The sequence below is a fragment of the Salvia splendens genome, chromosome 21, assembly GCF_004379255.2.
Source record: "Salvia splendens isolate huo1 chromosome 21, SspV2, whole genome shotgun sequence".
Classification (NCBI taxonomy): Eukaryota; Viridiplantae; Streptophyta; class Magnoliopsida; order Lamiales; family Lamiaceae; genus Salvia; species Salvia splendens.
In genome coordinates, this window is record NC_056052.1 from 23,812,903 (window position 1) to 23,833,009 (window position 20,107).

A 20,107-nucleotide genomic window follows, 5' to 3' on the forward strand; every position below is an offset into this window, starting at 1 on the left:
GTAATCTTCACATGGTAACGAGTAATGGATGTAATTGACTATATAATGCACAATTTGTGAACTGCAATGCATACGAACAAGATGTGTTGTGTTATGATGTTTGACACACGTTTCTTGTTTCCCCTAAGGCTTTAATAAGCTTAGGGGCTAGGGTATAGTACGTACGCATTAATAACAAATTATAAAACGATACGAATAATTCACCAAATTGTCACGAGTAATGGATGTTATTAACTATATAATGCACAATATGTGAACTGCAATGCATACGAATAAGATGTACCATGTTATGATGTTTGACACAAGAAACGTGTGTCAAACATCATAACATGGTACATCTTATTCGTATGCATTGCAGTTCACATATTGTGCATTATATAGTTAATAACATTCATTACTCGTGACAATTTGGTGAATTATTCGTATCGTTTTATAATTTGTTATTAATGCGTACGTACTATACCCTAGCCCCTAAGCTTATTAAACCCTTAGGGGAAACAAGAAACGTGTGTCAAACATCATAACACAGCACATCTTGTTCGTATGCATTGCAGTTCACAAATTGTGCATTATATAGTCAATTATATCCATTACTCGTTACCATGTGAAGATTACATACGTGTCTACGTACTATACCCTAGCCCCTAAGCTTATTAAACCCTTAGGGGAAACAAGAAACGTGTGTCCAAATATCATAACATGGTACATCTTATTCGTATGCATTGCAGTTCACATATTGTGCATTATATAGTCAATTATATGCATTACTCGTGACCATGTGGTGCATTATTCGCAGATACCAAAATGTGGCAGTTACTTTTCCGTCAAATGTCAATAATAACCCTGTAATGCATACAACCACCTTCTATAATGCAACATGGAACCAGTTTTATAGAATCAATCTGATCCGTTGATGCCTTAGATCTAACGCGTAATATTAAGAAGAAAAAAGGATCTAAGATGTGAAAAGGAGAATAACGCTCCCCTTATTATATAATTATAATTATATTTAATTATTTAATAAATTATTATTATTATTATGATAATAAAAATAAAAATAAATATTAATAATATAGTTATAATTATGATCATTTGAATTATAGTTATTTATTATCCTGAAATTAAGTATGGTTTATACTTTTAAATTATTTTTAAAACATTGTAATAAATAATAACAATAATAACAATAATAATAATAACAATAATAATAATAATAATAATAATAATAATAATAATAATAATAATAAAAAAATGTACTATATTGCATTAAATATGTAAGAATCCTAAAACTGGGAAAAAGAATACCTAAAAAAAGTTAGGATTCAGAATCCTGGAAAGTTGTACTAACTTTTCTTGTTTCAGGATTTTGATTACTTTCCCAGTTTGATTAAAAACGGAAACAAACACAAGAATTTAAAATTTAAGGAATCAGATTACTTTCCCAGACAGAATCCTGGCAACCAAACATGGCCAATGTTTCACCAAATTCCTGACATGATTTAAGATTCAGGCCAAAACAGAAAAGGACATCACAATCGAGCCATATTGTCGTATACAGCACCAACCGAACATACTCCTACAATATTTTGGCATCTCAAATCTCAATGCAGCATATTTTTTACTGCAGCTTTGTCTGTAAACATTTCAGCCTTTTTCAGATTCTTTCATAAGGGAGAACAAGGGAAGGATGGGGGAATATTGCCACACAAAATGCTACTGTAAGTCATCGTGGGGACTAATACGTGCAGTTCTTGGGGAGGTTGCGAATGACATTACTCTTCATACCCATTTTAGAGCGCATAGCCTCAACACCAGTCGAGTTCATCGCCTTCAGTACTTTCATCCGGACTACATGCTCTCTTGACTGCACAGTTGCTAGGCCCATGCTCTTGTACCTGCAGCCATATTCATAGCATCAAGTTCCACATTGAAGTCTGCATCTCCTTTTCTTTTACATATCAAAATCGCTATACCTAGAAGCTAATGCAGTGGTGATCTCACTGTGTAAGGCTGTGGGACGATGTTTCTGGCGATAGTATCTCAAATAGTCCCTAGATCCAAGCATTTTTGACGTTGTTGCACCGCTATTGCGCCTGGTGATGACTAGCTCAGAGCCACCACTACCAAGTGCAATAGCATTCTCCATGTCATCAGCAGCAACCAGTTGGTTTCCACCTGTTCCCTCGTAACTTTAAAACCAGAAAAAAGAAGTTAGAAAATAAGAATAGCTAGAAGTTTAGGGTTACAACCAGTAGGAAGCCGCAAAAACTACTATGCAGAAACATATACCTGCTGCTGTAATCATAGAAATCTTCAAGCTCTGCTTCCTCGTCTTCACTTCCGTCACCATAGTGCACTTTGCAGTGGTTTTTTGCCTCCATATGCATCCGAACTGCCTCCAAACTACTGAAAGGGTGACACCTTTCGTTGCAATACAAACACATGAAATCTCTTTTAACCTGGGGATGTAAGTACGGGTCAATTTTTGAAGTCCCGGCATAATTATCCATGCCAAGAAACATAATTGATAGAGAAGACAACTATTACCCGGAGTCCCAGATATGTCAGAAGACCTTTAGGATCCTTCAGATACTCAATATCCGGAATGAAGAACCCATGCTTCTTGTGCATGTGTACCATACATTTCTCAATTGTAGCATGCTCCAAATCACACATAAAGCAGCACGATGGGTCAAAATCTTGAAACTCATCATCATCCCCATCTTCATCCATATCGTCATTAGAAGCACTCTCATTAACTTGTAATTGTTTCAACGAGTCACTGGCTTCACCAAGTAAATCTTCATTAGGATCCACCTCTTCCCAGTCACTCTCCTCACTTTCTTCATCTTCCTCCATCACATGATGGAAAGGTTCCTTTGGAGTACGGCGAGTAAGAGGTGTGATGATTGTACATCTCCCATCATCCGTGGGGCATATTGATTCAGAAACACTTAGTAAGTGACTCTTAGATTTCAAGTGTTGTTCAAGAGCTTTCAAACTTTTATACGCCTTTTCACAAAGGCCACAGCGGTAAAGCATGGGAGTCTCATTTAGCTTCTTTTTCTCATCAGCAAGTGCAGATTGCCTAGCATGAAAGAGTGTTTCAGTCACTCCTGGTACACCAGCAACCTTCACAGCAATAACGAACACCACGGTCAATTACATATAGGTATGTCAAGCAGCAGATTAAGATCGAATCGGGCAGAACAAAGTAGCCTAAGTAAATTCACAACACACATGCCTTCTCAAGTCCACAATTACAGAAAGGGGTATGATAAATGAGATTAATCAGCTTCAAACCAAAGGAAAACTCCCATACCAAATGAGAATTTCAACAGATGATGAAAATTACTTCATGGTTAGGCTCGTAGCCATAACTAATTCGTTGAATCTTTCTATCAGTAGAAACCCTCCCATAATTTCTATACAATCCTAACAGAGTCTCATAGCCACTTTGGAATACCAATTCCACATATACAGAAAACATTGTTCCAAAAACACACTAACATTCTACTATTAACCTCTACTCATATCATAGCATCCGGATAAAATTATTAAAAGAACCAAAAACAAACGCGATAGATAAGGAAAACTCCAATTCCAGAAACGGTAAAAAGCAATAACATCTTACCATAGTTAACGGAAACATTTGGATAACCACACAATAATGATTGGATAAATAGAATACCTTGCGTTTAAGATTGTAACGGTGCCACTCGGATTTGTAATGGAACTTTTGTTCGGCATCGTCTTCGAATTCTTTGTTGCAAGCGTTGCACGTTAGTCCCGGCATCCCTTCTCCTTCCTCTCCTTTTCCCCCTTTTTTCTGTGATTCGATTGCTCTGATAGAATATCAAATTGAGATATTTTACGAGCGAAAATGCAAGGGTTTGCTGCTGCAGCCGCTTTCTAATTTGTTGGGACCTATTTATATTTAAGTAATGTTATCTTTAGTAGTATTTTAATTTTACGTATACCAAAATGAAAAAATAAATATGAAATGGATAATAATGAAAAAAATGAAAAAAAAAAATTATGTTTGGTATGAGTGTCGAGCATATAGATGTGAGGAAGTATGAGATTTTAGGAGTTGTAGGGTATTAATGACGTGGCAAAATTATAGTAGCATTGGGAGAGGTATATGGTTGTGGATGGTGTTACCTCATCTACAACACAATCTCAAATTTAGTTACAATTCCATTTTTCAGGTATATTACATATGTTAATATACAGTATGAATTGAGAATGTGACCTAGTAATATTATTTTATGCCAAAGAATTGAATTGGCAATCGTATGAACATGCGCCACTTCTACGCAGAAGTAGTAGTAGTAAATAAAAGGGGTTTTAGCCTATGAATACAAACTTTGGGTTTTTTCTTATTTTTCCCCTAAACTTTAAAATTTGAATATAAATACATGAACATTTGATGTTTTTGATTTTTTCCCCAATATCCAAAATCAAAATATATGTGGCAAATTAAAGCTTATGTGGCAATCAACATATTTATATTAATTAATAAAATAATAAATTTGAATTCCACGTCAGCCATCTCTTATGGACCACACCCTTCCCACTCTTTCTTGTCGAGTTCTTCAAGAAGACTACCCCACTGTCGTTGGGACAACGCCGGAGATGTTTGCATCTCTACCAGCCGTCTCCTTGCTCAGATTGAAGCTCGCACCGCGTGAGCGCACTCCTCCGCAAGCTCCCTCTGCATCTGCCCCTCCACCTTCCAAAACCTCCACAATTGCAGTGCGCCATGAACATGATCGCCGCCGACGCGCACCCCGACAGCATCTACGTAAACCACCACTTGCCTCAGTGCTCGTTCAGCAATGGGGATGTCGAGGCGAAGAGGATCGTGAAGACTTCTCCGTGGAAGAGGAAGAATTGAGTGCAAAGGTGGAAGATCTCTCGCCTGATCGAGTCCATTCGCAATTCCTTTTTCGACATTCTTTAGCACTTAGAAGGAGGAAGTGCCCCCGGGCTGCGCGAGATCTCCGCCGGCAGATGGCTCCTCATCGCTGCCATACAAGCTGATCTGTGGCGCTGCTCCTCGTCCACCACGTGAGCGTCTTTACCTTCCGCCATTGATGTAATCTTCGAGAGGCAGCAGGTTGGAACTTGAGGCACAAACATCTCCGGCGTTATCACGGCGGCGGTGGGCAAAGCCTTCACGAAGAGCTCGATAAGAAAGAGCAGGGAGGGTGAAAGATGGCTGATGTGGACTTAATATTTATTATTTTTTAATTAATATAAACATGTTGGTGTAGTTTTGATTGCCACATAAGCTTTAATTTGCCACATGTATTTTAATTTTATATATTGGGGAAAAATCAAAACATCAAAAGTTCATGCATTTATATTCAAATTTTAAAGTTTAGGGGAAAAACAAGAAAAAACTCAAAGTTCATGTATTTATAGGCTAAACCTAAATAAAATCCCAATAAATTTTCACTCACATTCAGTTCTCACAGTTTACACTGGAGTGTCAACAGTTTCCCCAAACTGATATATTTACATGAAGGAAATCAAAACCACAAGAATAAACAAAATCACAAAATGTGCTTGATATGTGAGGGAAATTTTTCACGACAATGAACATGCGATTACAATCCACAATCGGTTCTATCGTATCTGTATAAACAAGACACTTTCACAATGACGAAGACGGTTGTGATTGTGCTGCTGAGGCCTTGCAGATGGGGCACCAGTTCTTCACCTGCAACCACTGGTTTATGCACGTTTCATGATATCCATGCTGGCATTCGACCAAGGTCCCAATCTCGTCTCCAGGGACATACTCATCCTACAAAAGATACATAGCTTCGTCATTCTCTCGAACCACATGATCGAATCAAATCACCAAGTTATAATATGATGAGACATGAACTAGTGCGGCTGAGAAAAGAAAGCCTTAGTGATGATCAATTTCCAGATAAATCTAATAAAAAAGAAGATTAACCTGGCAAATACTGCATTTGATGTCATCAGCCGATTCCGTGGATTCTACTTTTGATGTGGCTGCTTCATATACACTTCTCGTCAGGCACTTTGACAATGCTTCTTCTGAGAGAGCTGTGCTCACTGTGCCCATCCTTTCTTCCAGAGCTAATAATTCCTGTTAGAGAAGATGACCACTTTGATTTCATACTTTAACATTACTATAACATAACGACTGCAGTAAAAGCGACACATTGTACAAGGTTGCCATCCATTAAAATAAGACATCATAAAAATGAAAGAAAGCCCAACCTCGTAAGACATGTTATCGATATCCAGTCTCAGGTCTCTGTGTTGGTCGTAGAGGTTGAGGCTGCTGAGGAACAATCTGGTCTCCAATGCGAGTATTTGCTGTAGATAACAAACGCTGATTACCAAGAACAATAATTTGTTTTATACTGTTAGGAATATAATTATAACAATACCTCATCAGTCCAGTCTTCGTCCTGTTCGATTCTTTCAAGAGCCATTAATACCTGCAAAGAAGCACATTGCTTTAAGACCATACGGGATTAGAATAATGAAGTAGCTTAGTGCATAGAAAAGAAAATACCTCAGCAATCCCATCCATGTTAAACCGGTGCAATACATCATGATTCAATAAATGTGACAATCCAGATTCAGCAGAAGCAAAAGACGTTCTTGATGATGAATTATCACGGTGAGATCTTGAGCCACTTACTGAAAACTGCTGAGAGGTATTCCCATCACCAACATCAAAAGGTGTTTCATAATCATTTCTAGAGAAACTCGCAGCAGGTTCCCTAACAGATGAACCATTTCTTCCTTCTTGTCGACTGGAAAACCCCATTCTAGCATTTACATGCATTGATCTCCGGTTCCAAGTAGAACTAGACCCACTGCTATCCTCTACAGAAGCAGAAGCACTATGTGCTGAATCAGAGACGGAGATGCCACTGGTTGTTGGGGAAGTATGCATATCTGCATTTGATGAAGCTGTATTGCTTCTCCCCCTAGAAGACGAACTGGTTTCTCCTTCTGAATTTCTCTTTTTAATAAAGTTTTTTCTTACAGATGCTGGTTCTGGTTGCGAACAACTAGGTGGTATAGCATCTGATATAGAATTGCATCTCAGATTCTGCAAACCGTATCTACTCCCACTGGTCCTGTTAAATGGTCCTAGTGCAGAGTTTCTAGAGGTTGACGGAACAGATGAAGCTGGTGAAGTACTTTGGTTGCGCAATCTAGATTTGCTACGAGACATATTTTGAGAACCAACACTAGTTGATGCACTAGAACTCCCAGGCTCAGTCATATTAACCTCTTTAGACTTGGCTATTGATTCAGGCTGATATCCACGTAGACTACTTCGTGTAGACACAATTCCTTGAGTTTCTGTCTCTGTCGATAGGCTACTCTCTGATGGATCAGATGTCACTTGAGTTACTTTTCTCTTGGAATCGAGATACGACCTTTTTGCATTGGTCATGGAGGAACTATAAGTCTTCCCAGTAACTTCATTTCCACTTGAAGAGCGAAAAGAAGACTCGGAATATTTTCTTGTATCTGAGACTCCAATTCCAGCATTTTGACCAAACTTAACTCTTCCGCTGCATCCAGTTCGGTTACAAAATTGAGAACTCTGATCCCCTTGAGTTGCTGCTTCTTTAAAAGCTGTTCCACTATAATTCTTTCTTGGAGCCACACTCCCTCCCACTCCTCTTTTACCAGAGGTTCTGTCCATGAATACTTCTATTTCTGTTTGAAAAACAACATTTTCTCTCAGCCACAAACCTTTATTAACACAACTAATCTAAATGGACAGGAAATAGCACCATAGAATCATGAGATGGATCAAACAAATCACATATTTCCGACCTCGTCGAACACAAACAAGATAGCATTATTAAGGGGAAAACCCCATTGGCTTGTCAATAGTAAGAACAGTCAAGCAAACCCAAAAATGGTAACGAAATCTAATTCAGCTAATAGAGCAATACATCAATGATTCAATAGACAGAGACTACATGAAGATAAGAGAAGCATGCTGCAGAAAACAATCTACTATAATCTATTTATTCGTCACATTTGATTAATGTGTGGAAACAATCTTAGCAAGCACCAATCATCCATCATAGTTACAAAAGTGGGATCAACAACATTTAAGCAATATTCCACAACAAAATTCATTAACTTATTTTTCCTATCCGATTAACAATCACAAAACAAACTAATGTGTAGGATTGCCATAAAACGACCTCAGCGGAATTGGATTACGCGTTTCAGAGAATGAGGAGAAATAAGAGACTCATATAGTAATAGTCAAAGTGCAGTTTCCCTATTTCAAGTAGGAGTATTAGTACTCCTTATCGTATGTGATTGCTTTAACACTTAATATTGGTCAAACACAATAAAATAACACACGTTTCAAGCATCGATTGCGACATTCTCTCCTGGAAAACGAACAATCTGCATATTCAAAGCGCCTCTCTCTCTCTCATAGAAAACAGAAACAACAACAAAGTCAGGTATGGTAAAATCCACATAAAAACCTCAAACTAGGCATCCGCAATCCAATCACGATTCCGAAAGGATCAAAACTCCAACAAAATTCAATCCAAATAACTTACGAGGATCAATACAATAATCCTGCGTTCGCCTCTTCCCCAACCTCCCGTTCCTTTCTGTAGCAAACAAAAGCGAAGAAAGAAAGTTTCAACTACTACGAGATACGAGAAGAGCCTTTGCCTTATGTCGGAGAGAGAGAGAGAGAGAGAGAGAGGTCTTCTTCTAATAATAAAGATGGAAATGGAAGTATTGATACGCGCGCGTGCGTATGTATGACAAATTATGGAATATTAATATTAATATTAATATTAATATTAGGAAAAGGTTAAATGAAATAATAATAGAAGTAACAAACATTGCTACTGAAATGCCGCCCGTGACGCTATCTCGGCCGTCCAATATCTTCCCTCTTTCAACGGTCAAAGATTGAGGACCGTCCACGCTGGGCCCCACTCGGCCGCTGCTGAGTCGTACGAAGCTGTCAGCGGGTGTGGTTGACCAAATAAGTATTTTACTTTCCACAATTTACTACTGTCTGCACCATGACTATTATACTCTGTATAATTAAAATTAATAAATAAAATCAGGAAATATAAAAGCGATAGTACTAGTAAACTAAATTTTGCAAAAAATTGTTGGGTTGAATAAATAAAGAGAAAAAAGGAAGGTGAATATAGGTGAATATTTTAACGAGGGAAGAAGAGTATAAATATAGAAAATGGATATAAAAACTAACAAGAAAATGTGAACATTGAGGAAGTACTACTATTTACCAAAATAAAATTAGTAAGATTTTTTGTTAAGAGAATTTCAAATTCATGAATATGATCATGAGATTGTCCGGATTCATGACTATGAAATTTGACTAGAATTTCGTAAATGGGATTCAATACGTAATCATAAAAAATTTGAGCAAACGATTGAGTTATAAATTGTGGTCTCAATTACATTTAGTGAACCGAATTTAGTAAAAGCTACTACTATAAGATACCAACAAATATGATATACTCTATATATGTGTGATTTATAAAATAGTGCATAAAAATAAGATTACGATATTAATTATGTTTTCTCTCTATAAAATAGAAAATAGAGAAAATTGTAACAAAAATACTATACGAACTGTCGTCAAATTCTAGCACATTTCATAATTTTAAAAATCAGTCTACCTTGGATTTATTCATGATGATTTCATAGTGGAAAATTATGGTAGCCTACGTATTACATATGGTTCATCTTCTTCAACAAAAGGATGTTTTTTTCATAGATAGACAATATTGTTCAATTCATCAACAATGACCTTCACATATGCTTCTTTCATTGTTATACCAGATACGATTTCACTAAAAAACGTCATGGAATAATTAAGAACATATTCAAATTTCATAATTTTTTTTTGATAAAATTGCGAGATAGATTAGAATTTGACAAATTTTTTTTCTCACACTATCTAAAATAAATAAATAAATAAATGTTTGTGCCTAATCATTAATTAGATGTGTATACCCACCCACACCTAATATATAAGCTGTATATTCATATGAATCAGATATTCTTCCTAATGTAGCCCAACATAACATACGCATATCCCCCAATCCTAAAACTCCAAATCATTTGCTCATATTTGCTGGCAATAATCCTCAATTAAATTTGCATAACAAATAATTCATTATATTTATTTCAAGGAGTAATCCATTATAGTTTTTTACACTGATAATAGCATATATCTTGAGTCTTGACTACAAATGAATCCACTTGCTTATAACTATATTTCGACGTTTTACATAATAACTAGAATTATGTTTCGTGTAAGGAAAAATAATAAATTATGGTTTTATTTTCTCTTTTTATAAAAAAAATGATCATAGTTTGATTATCATTTAAAATAATTTAGGGTCACTGTCAAAATAGGGTTAAAACTTAAAACATTGATGGACCTTTTGAATGAAAGTCATAAATAAAGAAACAAGAATAATAGTACTCCCTCCGTTTCTCCATAGTTGAATCATTTTTTCATTTTGGGAAGTTTCCTTAAAGTTGAGTCATTTCTCTATATAGTAACTTTTTTCTCTTTCTTACTTTACTCTCTCTTACTTTATTCTCTCTACTTTATTCAATTTCTACTTTATTATCTCTACTTTTTTTCCCTCTCTTATTTTTTTATCTATTTATTTAACACATTCAACATTCATTTCTTAAACTCCGTGCTGAAAAGTTTTTGCTTCAACTATGAAGAAACGGAGGGAGTATCAAGTTATGGATGATGTCTCCAATTTGGTTATTTTTCTTGTGGACTACATCGATTAATTGAACCCCACCACTAACCTCAAAGTGAACACTTGGATAATTCCTAACCCATTCAATTTTGTCTTCCTTTATTTTTCTTGTTCTATTTCTATAATGATGGAAGTGTTTATTTTATTTGGTTGTGTCGCATCTTACTTCTCTTGGGTCGTATATTTAGGCATTTTGTATTGATGGAACTCGAGTAGGTGTTAGATAATGTATGTATTATTGGGGCATCACATACTTTGAATGATTAATCCCCACTTATTTAATTTCTTGATTAATTCATTGAAATCGTACATCGACTTCCCGTGGGCAAAGGGGTCCATGATTAGCATCTTGTTTTGGTGGGATTCACTTTTAATTTTGTCTATGTCTTTATCTTAATTAAACATTTTAGGAACGTCATTGCTACTTTCTTTTGAAAACTAAAGAGTTTCTAATGAACGTTTAAGATTATATTTTTATATATATTTATTTTTTGATTTAATATATATTAAAACTTGTTATTGATATTTTTTATCATACAACTTTGACAAAAATTAAAAGCTCAATTTATCATTTTATTCATTTATTTGAAGTTATAGAGAAAATAAACAAATTGAGCTTAGTTTTTTTATGAAAGTTGTATTGGAAAATGTCACTAACAATTTTTGGTGTATTAAAATCAAATTTAAAATAACACAACAACGTTAAATGTAGCATATCACATTCACGCCAACTTTACATGGTTAATTGGACTTGGTTCAATAGTATGTACTAAATTTATTCAAGAATTAAAATTTAGAAATAATTGCACATAAACAAAAATATGAAAACTTCGGTGCAGAAATGCATTAAGAATTAGGTGCAAAACTTAAATTTGATATATGTGATTTTAAATTTTTAATCATTATAATTAAATATGAATAAAAAGATAATTGAATATATTTTACGATTAGAGAGCTCTCAAACTCTAATTCAGTGTGGCATTACTTTTATTTTAAAAACATTAAAAATATTGTCAAGTTTGTAGTCCTTTTCAATTAATTGTATAGTACATTTTACAAATGTAATCTTTTATTATCAAGTTTTTAGTCCTTTTCAATTAATTGTATAGTACATTTTACAAATGTAATCTTTTATTATCAAGTTTTTAGTCCTTTTCAATTAATTGTATAGTACATTTTACAAATGTAATCTTTTATTATCAAGTTTTTAGTCCTTTTCAATTAATTGTATAGTACATTTTACAAATGTAATCTTTTATTGTCAAGCTTTTAGTCCTTTTCAATTTATACATTTTACAAATGTAATGTTTTGGTGTCCTGTCTAGCTATTGAAGTCTCATTTAATATAATCATTATAAGTTGTATTTACTAGATATATAAGCATCAACAAGAAACCTAAAAACGAATATCAGTGCACTAGACCAAATTAATCTTTTATCTTTATTTTACTTTTTTTATACTATGAAAGTAATAACTTCAACTGGCGAGGTGTCTCTTAAAGTTCCTTTCCAATTATAATTTGTAATGGCTACAATACTATATAACTTTACTTATATATAATAATGTATGAGAATGAGATCATGCATGGCATAACGTTATTTATATGCAATTAATGAATAGTGTAAATGATTTATTAAGAAATCATTTTCTAGTGTATTCTAGAGAATAAAATTAAAGCATAAAAGCATATTGAATAGCTGATCATTTATGACAACATTCATACAAATTGATTGCGGCTGAACAAATCTATACTATATGAATTAATATGCATTAATGGACTATTCAATTCTTCAAGATACGCTTTAAATTAAATTAAATTTATTTGTAAAATAATTACTACAAATATTTTTTACAAGACTATTAATTATGCAAACACGAATACACATTTAGATTAATAAGAATTGAATTCGATCTTAAGGAATATGGATGTACTATGGGAGACAGAGTGAATGACAGATAAAATGGTCCCAATTTTGTGAACCATCCAATTTTTATATAGTTATAATACAATAAAGAATAAAGAATAATTAATGTCGTCTCCACTCTTAAGAAAAATAAATCAGAGAATTTAATCTTGAACATTATCACTTTTCGTAATTATCTTCTATATTATCACTTTCAATATTATTTTGCGAATCACATGTGAATATCACTTTGAATATTTTTGCTAAAGGTGATCCCTTAGATGAATCAAATTTACTAGTAACTTTAATAATGGATGATTCCTAGGGGTCTAATTAACGAATAATCCATCATTATAATAGTAACTTTGGAAAGGTCAACTTCCTTTTTACTCAAATTTTTTATGTATGATGGCCTGCAAATGATTATTTTCTTGAGATAATAATGAGCCTTTTTATATATAAAAAAATCAATGAAATAACTTGAAAATAATTAGTACGTGCTTCCCAATTTCCCATGTCCAATTGTATGTTGGGCTGTGCACGATTAACGCATTCATTTAACTACCCAAATTCTTCAAACTTCAAACTGCAAAAACTATCTCTATCTTCCATTTCTCAATCTCTACAACATAACCTAATTAATCTTCTTTTCTTCTTCTTTTTCAAACATTCAAACCACATACTGCTCTTTTAATTGCACAAGGTGTGTATTTTCACTTTCATTTAGCATTTCTGTCTATCTAAATGTATGTAAAACTTGTTATTTGGGTTAGTGGTTGCATGTTTTTGCCTCTATTTTACATGATTATTTATGTCAAACTTCAAAGTTTGATTTGTCGATTCTGTATTGCATTCTGAAATATTTATAAATGTGTATTGATTATCATGTACTCCCTCTGTCCCATGCTACTCGCACTTTTCATTTTAGGCCGTAAATTTGGGATTGATTTTTTTGTGTAATTAAAAAAGAATTTTAGGTGTAATGAGACATCACTTAATAAAAGAGCTCTTAACTTAAACTAACATATTAATTAAATGCATTAATTCTAACTTAAATTATAAATAGTGTAAGGACTTTGTGACGAGCCGAAAAGCAAACGTGCGAGTAGCACGGGACGGAGGGAGTATATGCAGATATTGTTGGGAAATAAATACAGGCAATCACGAATATGAAAGATAATGAACACAAGAAATTGTTGACCCAGTTCGATACAATGTGTATCTACGTCTGGGGGCGATGCCAAGTCAGGGATTTCACTATATAATTTCAGTTCAGAATAAGCATGATTTAACAATGAAGGAGCACCTCTATTTATAAGCAACTAGAGAGCTTTAATTCTAGTCAAACTAGGAAACATATATCACAAGGAAAAAATACTTCAAGGAAACAAATCCTAAACATGGTAGGAGATAAATTAGGCTCCATAATTAACAATCTCCCACTTGGAGACTAACAACTCCTAAACAACCATTTCCTCGTGATCTCATCCCTTCATCCGCTTAGCATCGCCTAACCTTCTCTTCAATTTCCAAGGCCAATTGAAGCTATGCATAGCTTCAATTTCTCTAAGGTCACCACCTTAGTAAACATGTCTGCAGGATTCTCACTTCCAAGTATCTTCACAAGTTGCAGGATTTTCATCTCCACTAGGTGTCGGATGTAATAATAATTCAACTCCACATGCTTTGTCCTAGAATGAAACGATGGATTCTTCGCCAAGAAAATAGCACTCTGACTATCACTGTAGAGTATGCTACTCTTGTTCTCCTTCCCAAATTCATCTAAGAAACTCTGCAACCACACCATCTCATTGTTTGCCTCTGTCGCAGCTACATATTCAGCCTCCGTAGTAGACAAAGCAACGGTCTTCTGCAACTTAGAAGTCCATGAAATAGCAGTACCACCATAAGTAAATACATACCTGGTTGTGCTTCTTCTCCCATCAAGATCATTGGACGCCAAGTCTGCATCCACATATCCTGCCAGCTCGACATTCTTGCCATTGAAACATAAGACAATTTCTGTAGTACCTCTCAAACATCGAAGGATCCATTTAACTGCTTCCCAATGTTGCTTGCCCGGATCACCCATGAACCGGCTCACTACTTCCACTGCTTGTGCAATATCAGGCCTCGTACACACCATTGCATACATAATACTGCCAATTGCTGAAGCATAAGGAATTTTCTTCATTTCAGCACGTTCTTCTTTTGTACTCGGCGACTCTTTCTTTGACAGCTTAAAGTGACTGCCTAAAGGCACACTTACTGGCTTCGAATTATCCATGTTGAATCTTTCCAAAACCTTACCAATGTAAGCAGCTTGCGAAAGATACAATTTTCCTGCCGCCTTGTCACGCTCGATTCTCATGCCCAAAATTTGATTAGCCTCTCCAAGATCTTTCATGGAGAATCGTTCAGACAATTGCCTTTTCAACTTATCCATCTCCTTTTGATCACCTCCTGCGATCAACATATCATCAACATATAATAACAGGATAAGATAGCTCTTGTCAAACCTCTTGTAGTAACAACAATGGTCAGCGTAGCATCTTTTATAGCCAATCTCCATCATGAATCCATCAAACTTCTTGTACCACTGCTTTGGAGCTTGCTTTAAACCATACAAGCTCTTCTTCAACTTGCACACAAGATTTTCCATTCCTTGTACTACGAATCCTTCAGGCTGTGTCATGTACAACTCATCCTCCAAATCACCATGAAGGAATGCCGTCTTTACATCCATCTGATGTAACAATAGATTTTCTGCAACTACCATACTCAACACTAAACGAATAGTAGTTAGTTTCACAACAGGAGTGAACACATCTGTATAATCAATACCGTATCGTTGCTCAAATCCCTTGACAACCAGCCTAGCCTTGTAGCACTTGCTACCATCAGCTTCACATTTGATTCGATAGACCCACTTGCAATGCAATGCCTTTTTCCCTTTAGGAAGTTCCACAAGCTCCCATGTGCCATTCAGGAGAAGAGAGGCAAACTCATCATCCATGGCAATTTTCCACCTTCGTTTATTAGGGCCTTCTCCTGCCTCTGCATAACACTCGGGCTCACCACCATCAGTAAGTAACAAATAGAAATTAGAGGGCGAGTACCTATCAGGTGCACATCGCTCTCTAGTCGATTTAGGCAGCGGAATAGTCGGTGGTGGAGTGCTTGGTTCTTCTTCAAGCACCTCTTCAGCATTCTGACTCTCCTTGCTCCGACTCGAGTTTGAGATGTCTAGCTCGACCACTTGTGGCTCAGAACTGTTGGGACTCGACGCCTCCAATCTATCCTTGTACAATACCTGTTCATTGAAAATGACATCTCTACTGCGAATAACCTTACGGTTCAGCTCATCCCAGAGTCTATAACCGAACTCATCGCCTCCATAACCAATGAACGTACACTTAATAGATTTAGCATCCAACTTACTTCTCTCAACGGAACTAACATGAGCATAAGCAACACAACCAAAGATGCGTAGGAAAGATAGATTTACCTCTTTTCCTGTCCAAACCTCCTCGGGTATCCGAAACTCCAAGGGAACTGATGGACCTCTATTAATTAGGAATGCAGCTGTGTTGACTGCATCTGCCCAAAAACTCTTTGGCAATCCACTTTTCAATCTCATGCATCTTGCCCGCTCGTTCAACGTTCTGTTCATGCGCTCTTCGATTCCATTATACTGCGGAGTTCCTTTCACAATTTTCTCCATGCGGATTCCATTCTCGGCGCAGAAGTCCTTGAACTTTGCAAGTTCATATTCTCCTCCATTATCGGATCTTAGACACTTCACCTTCAGCCTGGTTTCAGTTTCAACAAGGGCTTTCCACTTCCTAAAAGCGTCAAACGCATCGGATTTACTCTTCAGAAAATAAACCCATAGCTTTTGAGTAGAGTCGTCGATGAAAGTCATATAATATTCAGAGTCTCCTAGGGACTTCACAGGTGCTGGTCCCCATAGATCCGTGTGGACCATCTCCAACTTCTGTGTCTTCAATTTTCTGCCTCCTCTTGAGAAACTCACCCTTTTCTGTTTCCCAAACACGCAATCCTCGCACAGGCCAACTTCAACAGTTTTCAGGCCAGGCAGTAAACCTCTTGAGCACATTATCTTCATCCCTTTCTCGCTCATGTGGCCAAGACGACAGTGCCACAAATCTGCATTATTTGCCTCACTTGCAATATCAATGCAATCTTTGGAGTTAGTTGTGGTATACAACGTACCCTCCTTCTTACCTCGAGCTACTATCATAGCTCCCTTGGTAATCTTCCAATTGTTGCAGCCAAACGTCACAGTGTACCCTTCTGCATCAAGCTGCCCAATCGAAATCAAACTTCTCTGCAATCCAGGAATGTGTCTGACTCCATTCAGTTTTATCACGGATCCATTGGACGTCACTACCTTCACGTTTCCCTTTCCCACGATATCTAAGGGCTCGTCATCAGCCAGATGTACCTTCCCAAAATCGCTAGAAACGTAGTCTTCCATTATCTCCACATTGGTGCAGGAGTGGAACGACACTCCAGAATCCAATACCCACGATTCCATCGGACTACTGACACTCAAGACCAACGCCTCGCCATCGTCATCAGACATGGTAGCGTTTGTTGTCTTCTTGTTCTTCTGATCCTTATTCTTATACTTCTTCGGTGCCTCACACTGATTTCTAAAATGCCCAAACTCATCACAATTCCTGCATTTAACTTTATCCAAATCCTTCTTGGATTGGCTCCTTCCTCTGGAATTTGATCTTCCACGATTTTGCTTTCCCTTCGATCTGCCTCTCTGTTCTGTATTCAGTGCTGATCCCGAAGTAGAAGATCCTGATTCTCTCCGGCGAACTTCCTCACCAATCATCAGATCTCTTACTCTGTCAACTGTTAGGTTTGTCTCTGCAGCAGTAACTGCTGTCACTGTGCCAGCCCAACTCTCAGGCAGAGATGATAGCAAAATCAGGGCACGAATTTCATCATCGAATTTTATATCAACCGAGTTCAGTTGCGAAGTAATCATGTTGAACTCGTTGAGATGTTGTTGCACCAGCTTTCCCTCTTGCATTCTAAAATTAAACAATCGTCTAATCAGATGTACCTTGTTTGCCGTTGATGGTTTCTGATACATGTCCTCCAAGATCTTCATCATCTCCTTTGTCGACTTTGCTGCAGTCGTGTGATAAGCCACATCCTTGGACAACGATAGCCTAATCGCGCTCATCGCTTTTCTGTCCAGCAGCTCCCACTCCTCCTGTTCCATCTTTTCGGGTTTGGTTTTTAAAGGCTTCCAGAGATCTTTACCGTACAGGTAATCCTCAATCTGCATCTTCCAAAATCCGAAATCAGATCCGTCGAACTTCTCTACAGCAATTTTCACATCTATCCCCATCGTGATTTCTGCCTCTTAAACCCTAGGCTCTTGATACCAGTTGTTGGGAAATAAACACAGGCAATCACGAATATGAAAGATAATGAACACAAGAAATTGTTGACCCGGTTCGATACAATGTGTATCTACGTCTGGGGGCGATGCCAAGCCAGGGATTTCACTATATAATTTCAGAATAAGCATGATTTAACAATGAGAGAGCACCTCTATTTATAAGCAACTAGAGAGCCTTAATTCTAGTCAAACTAGGAAACATATATCACAAGGAAAAAATACTTCAAGGAAACAAATCCTAAACATGGTAGGAGATAAATTAGGCTCCATAATTAACCGATATGCTCATAAATAGAGATGATAAGATTCATAAATTTTAGATATGATGTGCCATTTTTTGCTGTAGGAAGTTTTATATAAATTCAAATTTTCCTAATTGGGCCGCGTAGGATCTAAAGCAAGTTTTATTATATTAAATCGAAATACTTATCTCTTCTTGAAAAGAAGTTGGAAATGTGACGAGTACTCTAAAATGTATGCGTTTGAGTTTGTAATTATAAAAGCTTTGTCAGAAATGAGAACATATTTACAATTTTAAACATTGAATCAAATAACATCCAAGCTCAACAAAACAAAAGGTTTAGCTAGCAATTCTGAATCCAGATTGGCTCTAGCACAAATCTAAGATTCAAATTCCAACTTATGATCCATTTTCTGATTACAAAACATACTACTCCACTATTTGTCTTGATTGGTAGAGCATACTCCATTTATGTAAACACAAAAACAAGGCATCAAGTAAGGGATATCGATGTATCCTATGCTACATTCCTCGTATTTTACGTGCATTGTCGTAGATATATAAAATGACATCATCAATATACACGACAATACTAACAGAGTGTTATTTCATGTGTAGGTAATAGCAGTGTGTGGAGATGTCAACAAGAAGAAAAGAGGGTGTTTCTAATGTGAGTGAGAAGAGAGGAATCTCTCCCTCTCCATCTCTCTCTCCCTCTCATCTCAAAAGCCCCAAACCTTCCAAACCTGTCTCCATAAGCAGAAGCCCCGGCTCCTCCCCATCGTCGGAGAAAGCCACTCCCAACTACCTCAAGCCGACGCTCACGTCATTGCTCTCATCCGGGGACGCCATTAAGGCGGATATTCTAGCCCGGAGGAGGTCATTCGATAAGCCCCCCTCCCCGACCGGAACGACGAAACCAAGGGGCTTCTCGCCCACCCGGTCGTTCCGGTCCTCCTCGTTCTCAGGGAAGACCGGTAGGGCAGTTAGCTCACCCAAAAGCGACCGGAGCTTGAAAGGGACAAGGGAGGCTAGCAAACAGCATTTGTATGCTAGGGCTGTGGGCGGTCTCAAGAAGAGCGCCACCTTTGCAAGTAAAAGTGCTTCGGGAAAGAAAGATCCATCAGATCATCAAGAAACTAACATTGCTGGAGATGAAGAAGATCAAGTGGTGGGAGATCTAGAACTCGAAGATGAAAGCCACAAGGCTGATTCTCCGACAGCGTCTGAGGTGCTTGATGCTGATGGTGGTTGAAACGTCCCCTACGGCCTTGGAACAGCGCGACGCCAGCAATGGGGAGGCCGAGAGCCCCACAATTTGTGAAGAAAGTGATGACAATGTGCCTACAATTGAGTCTCCTACACTTTTAGGACAAGATGATGCTGACACTGTGAGTGAAGTGGATGATAGCACTATTACTCCTAATCACAGTAAGCCCGGCGAAGATGAGGACAGAGGTGAGGGAGAGGAGGCGAAAGCACTGGATATGAAACTCGGAGGCGAGGCGGGAGAGGTGCAGCAGGGGGTAGGTGAGGATGACGGAGAAGCAGCGCCAAGACTGTCTCACAGGAAGAAGGACGTGGGACTCTCCAACAACGTGATCGAAGAGATGACCCGTGAGCAGAGGCGGCGGAACAAAGTGAGAGCACTCGCTGGAGCGTTTGAAACCGTCATATCCCTGCAGGAGCATAAGTAGAG

General features: G+C 37.1%; 3 protein-coding genes across 3 annotated transcripts; 1 reads left to right on the forward strand and 2 right to left on the reverse strand.

Annotated features, from left to right (window-relative positions):
• Positions 1-1,412: 1,412 nt before the first annotated feature.
• Positions 1,413-3,914, reverse strand: LOC121785110 (cytoplasmic 60S subunit biogenesis factor REI1 homolog 1-like). The gene is made up of 5 exons (XM_042183472.1): positions 3,692-3,914; positions 2,548-3,132; positions 2,290-2,459; positions 1,974-2,189; positions 1,413-1,895 (listed from the first exon to the last, which is right to left on the reverse strand). The coding sequence occupies exons 1-5, from the start codon at positions 3,794-3,796 to the stop codon at positions 1,736-1,738; spliced, it is 1,236 nt and encodes a 411-aa protein (XP_042039406.1). The 5' UTR covers positions 3,797-3,914; the 3' UTR covers positions 1,413-1,735.
• Positions 3,915-5,406: 1,492 nt separating this feature from the next.
• LOC121785130 (probable E3 ubiquitin-protein ligase HIP1) lies at positions 5,407-8,777 on the reverse strand. The gene is made up of 6 exons (XM_042183500.1): positions 8,601-8,777; positions 6,563-7,728; positions 6,435-6,485; positions 6,262-6,360; positions 5,972-6,127; positions 5,407-5,815 (listed from the first exon to the last, which is right to left on the reverse strand). The coding sequence occupies exons 2-6, from the start codon at positions 7,712-7,714 to the stop codon at positions 5,663-5,665; spliced, it is 1,611 nt and encodes a 536-aa protein (XP_042039434.1). The 5' UTR covers positions 7,715-7,728; positions 8,601-8,777; the 3' UTR covers positions 5,407-5,662.
• A 9,934-nt stretch (positions 8,778-18,711) lies between these two features.
• Positions 18,712-20,105, forward strand: LOC121784403. Its single transcript, XM_042182546.1, has 2 exons — positions 18,712-18,846; positions 19,498-20,105. The coding sequence occupies exon 2, from the start codon at positions 19,602-19,604 to the stop codon at positions 20,103-20,105; it is 504 nt and encodes a 167-aa protein (XP_042038480.1). The 5' UTR covers positions 18,712-18,846; positions 19,498-19,601.
• The last annotated feature ends 2 nt before the right edge of the window (positions 20,106-20,107 follow it).

Excerpts from the sequence above, each read along its gene's own strand:
- LOC121784403 (XM_042182546.1), top strand. The coding sequence starts at position 19,602 with ATGAAAGCCACAAGGCTGATTCTCCGACAGCGTCTGAGGTGCTTGATG.
- LOC121785130 (XM_042183500.1), bottom strand. The coding sequence starts at position 7,714 with ATGGACAGAACCTCTGGTAAAAGAGGAGTGGGAGGGAGTGTGGCTCCA. Across the intron at positions 6,486-6,562 it reads ACATGGATGGGATTGCTGAG|GTATTAATGGCTCTTGAAAG; the intron begins GTATTTTCTTTT and ends GCTTCTTTGCAG. Across the intron at positions 6,361-6,434 it reads ACGAAGACTGGACTGATGAG|CAAATACTCGCATTGGAGAC; the intron begins GTATTGTTATAA and ends TGTTATCTACAG.
- LOC121785110 (XM_042183472.1), bottom strand. The coding sequence starts at position 3,796 with ATGCCGGGACTAACGTGCAACGCTTGCAACAAAGAATTCGAAGACGAT. Across the intron at positions 3,133-3,691 it reads GTTACAATCTTAAACGCAAG|GTTGCTGGTGTACCAGGAGT; the intron begins GTATTCTATTTA and ends ATTGCTGTGAAG. Across the intron at positions 2,460-2,547 it reads TGACATATCTGGGACTCCGG|GTTAAAAGAGATTTCATGTG; the intron begins GTAATAGTTGTC and ends TTACATCCCCAG.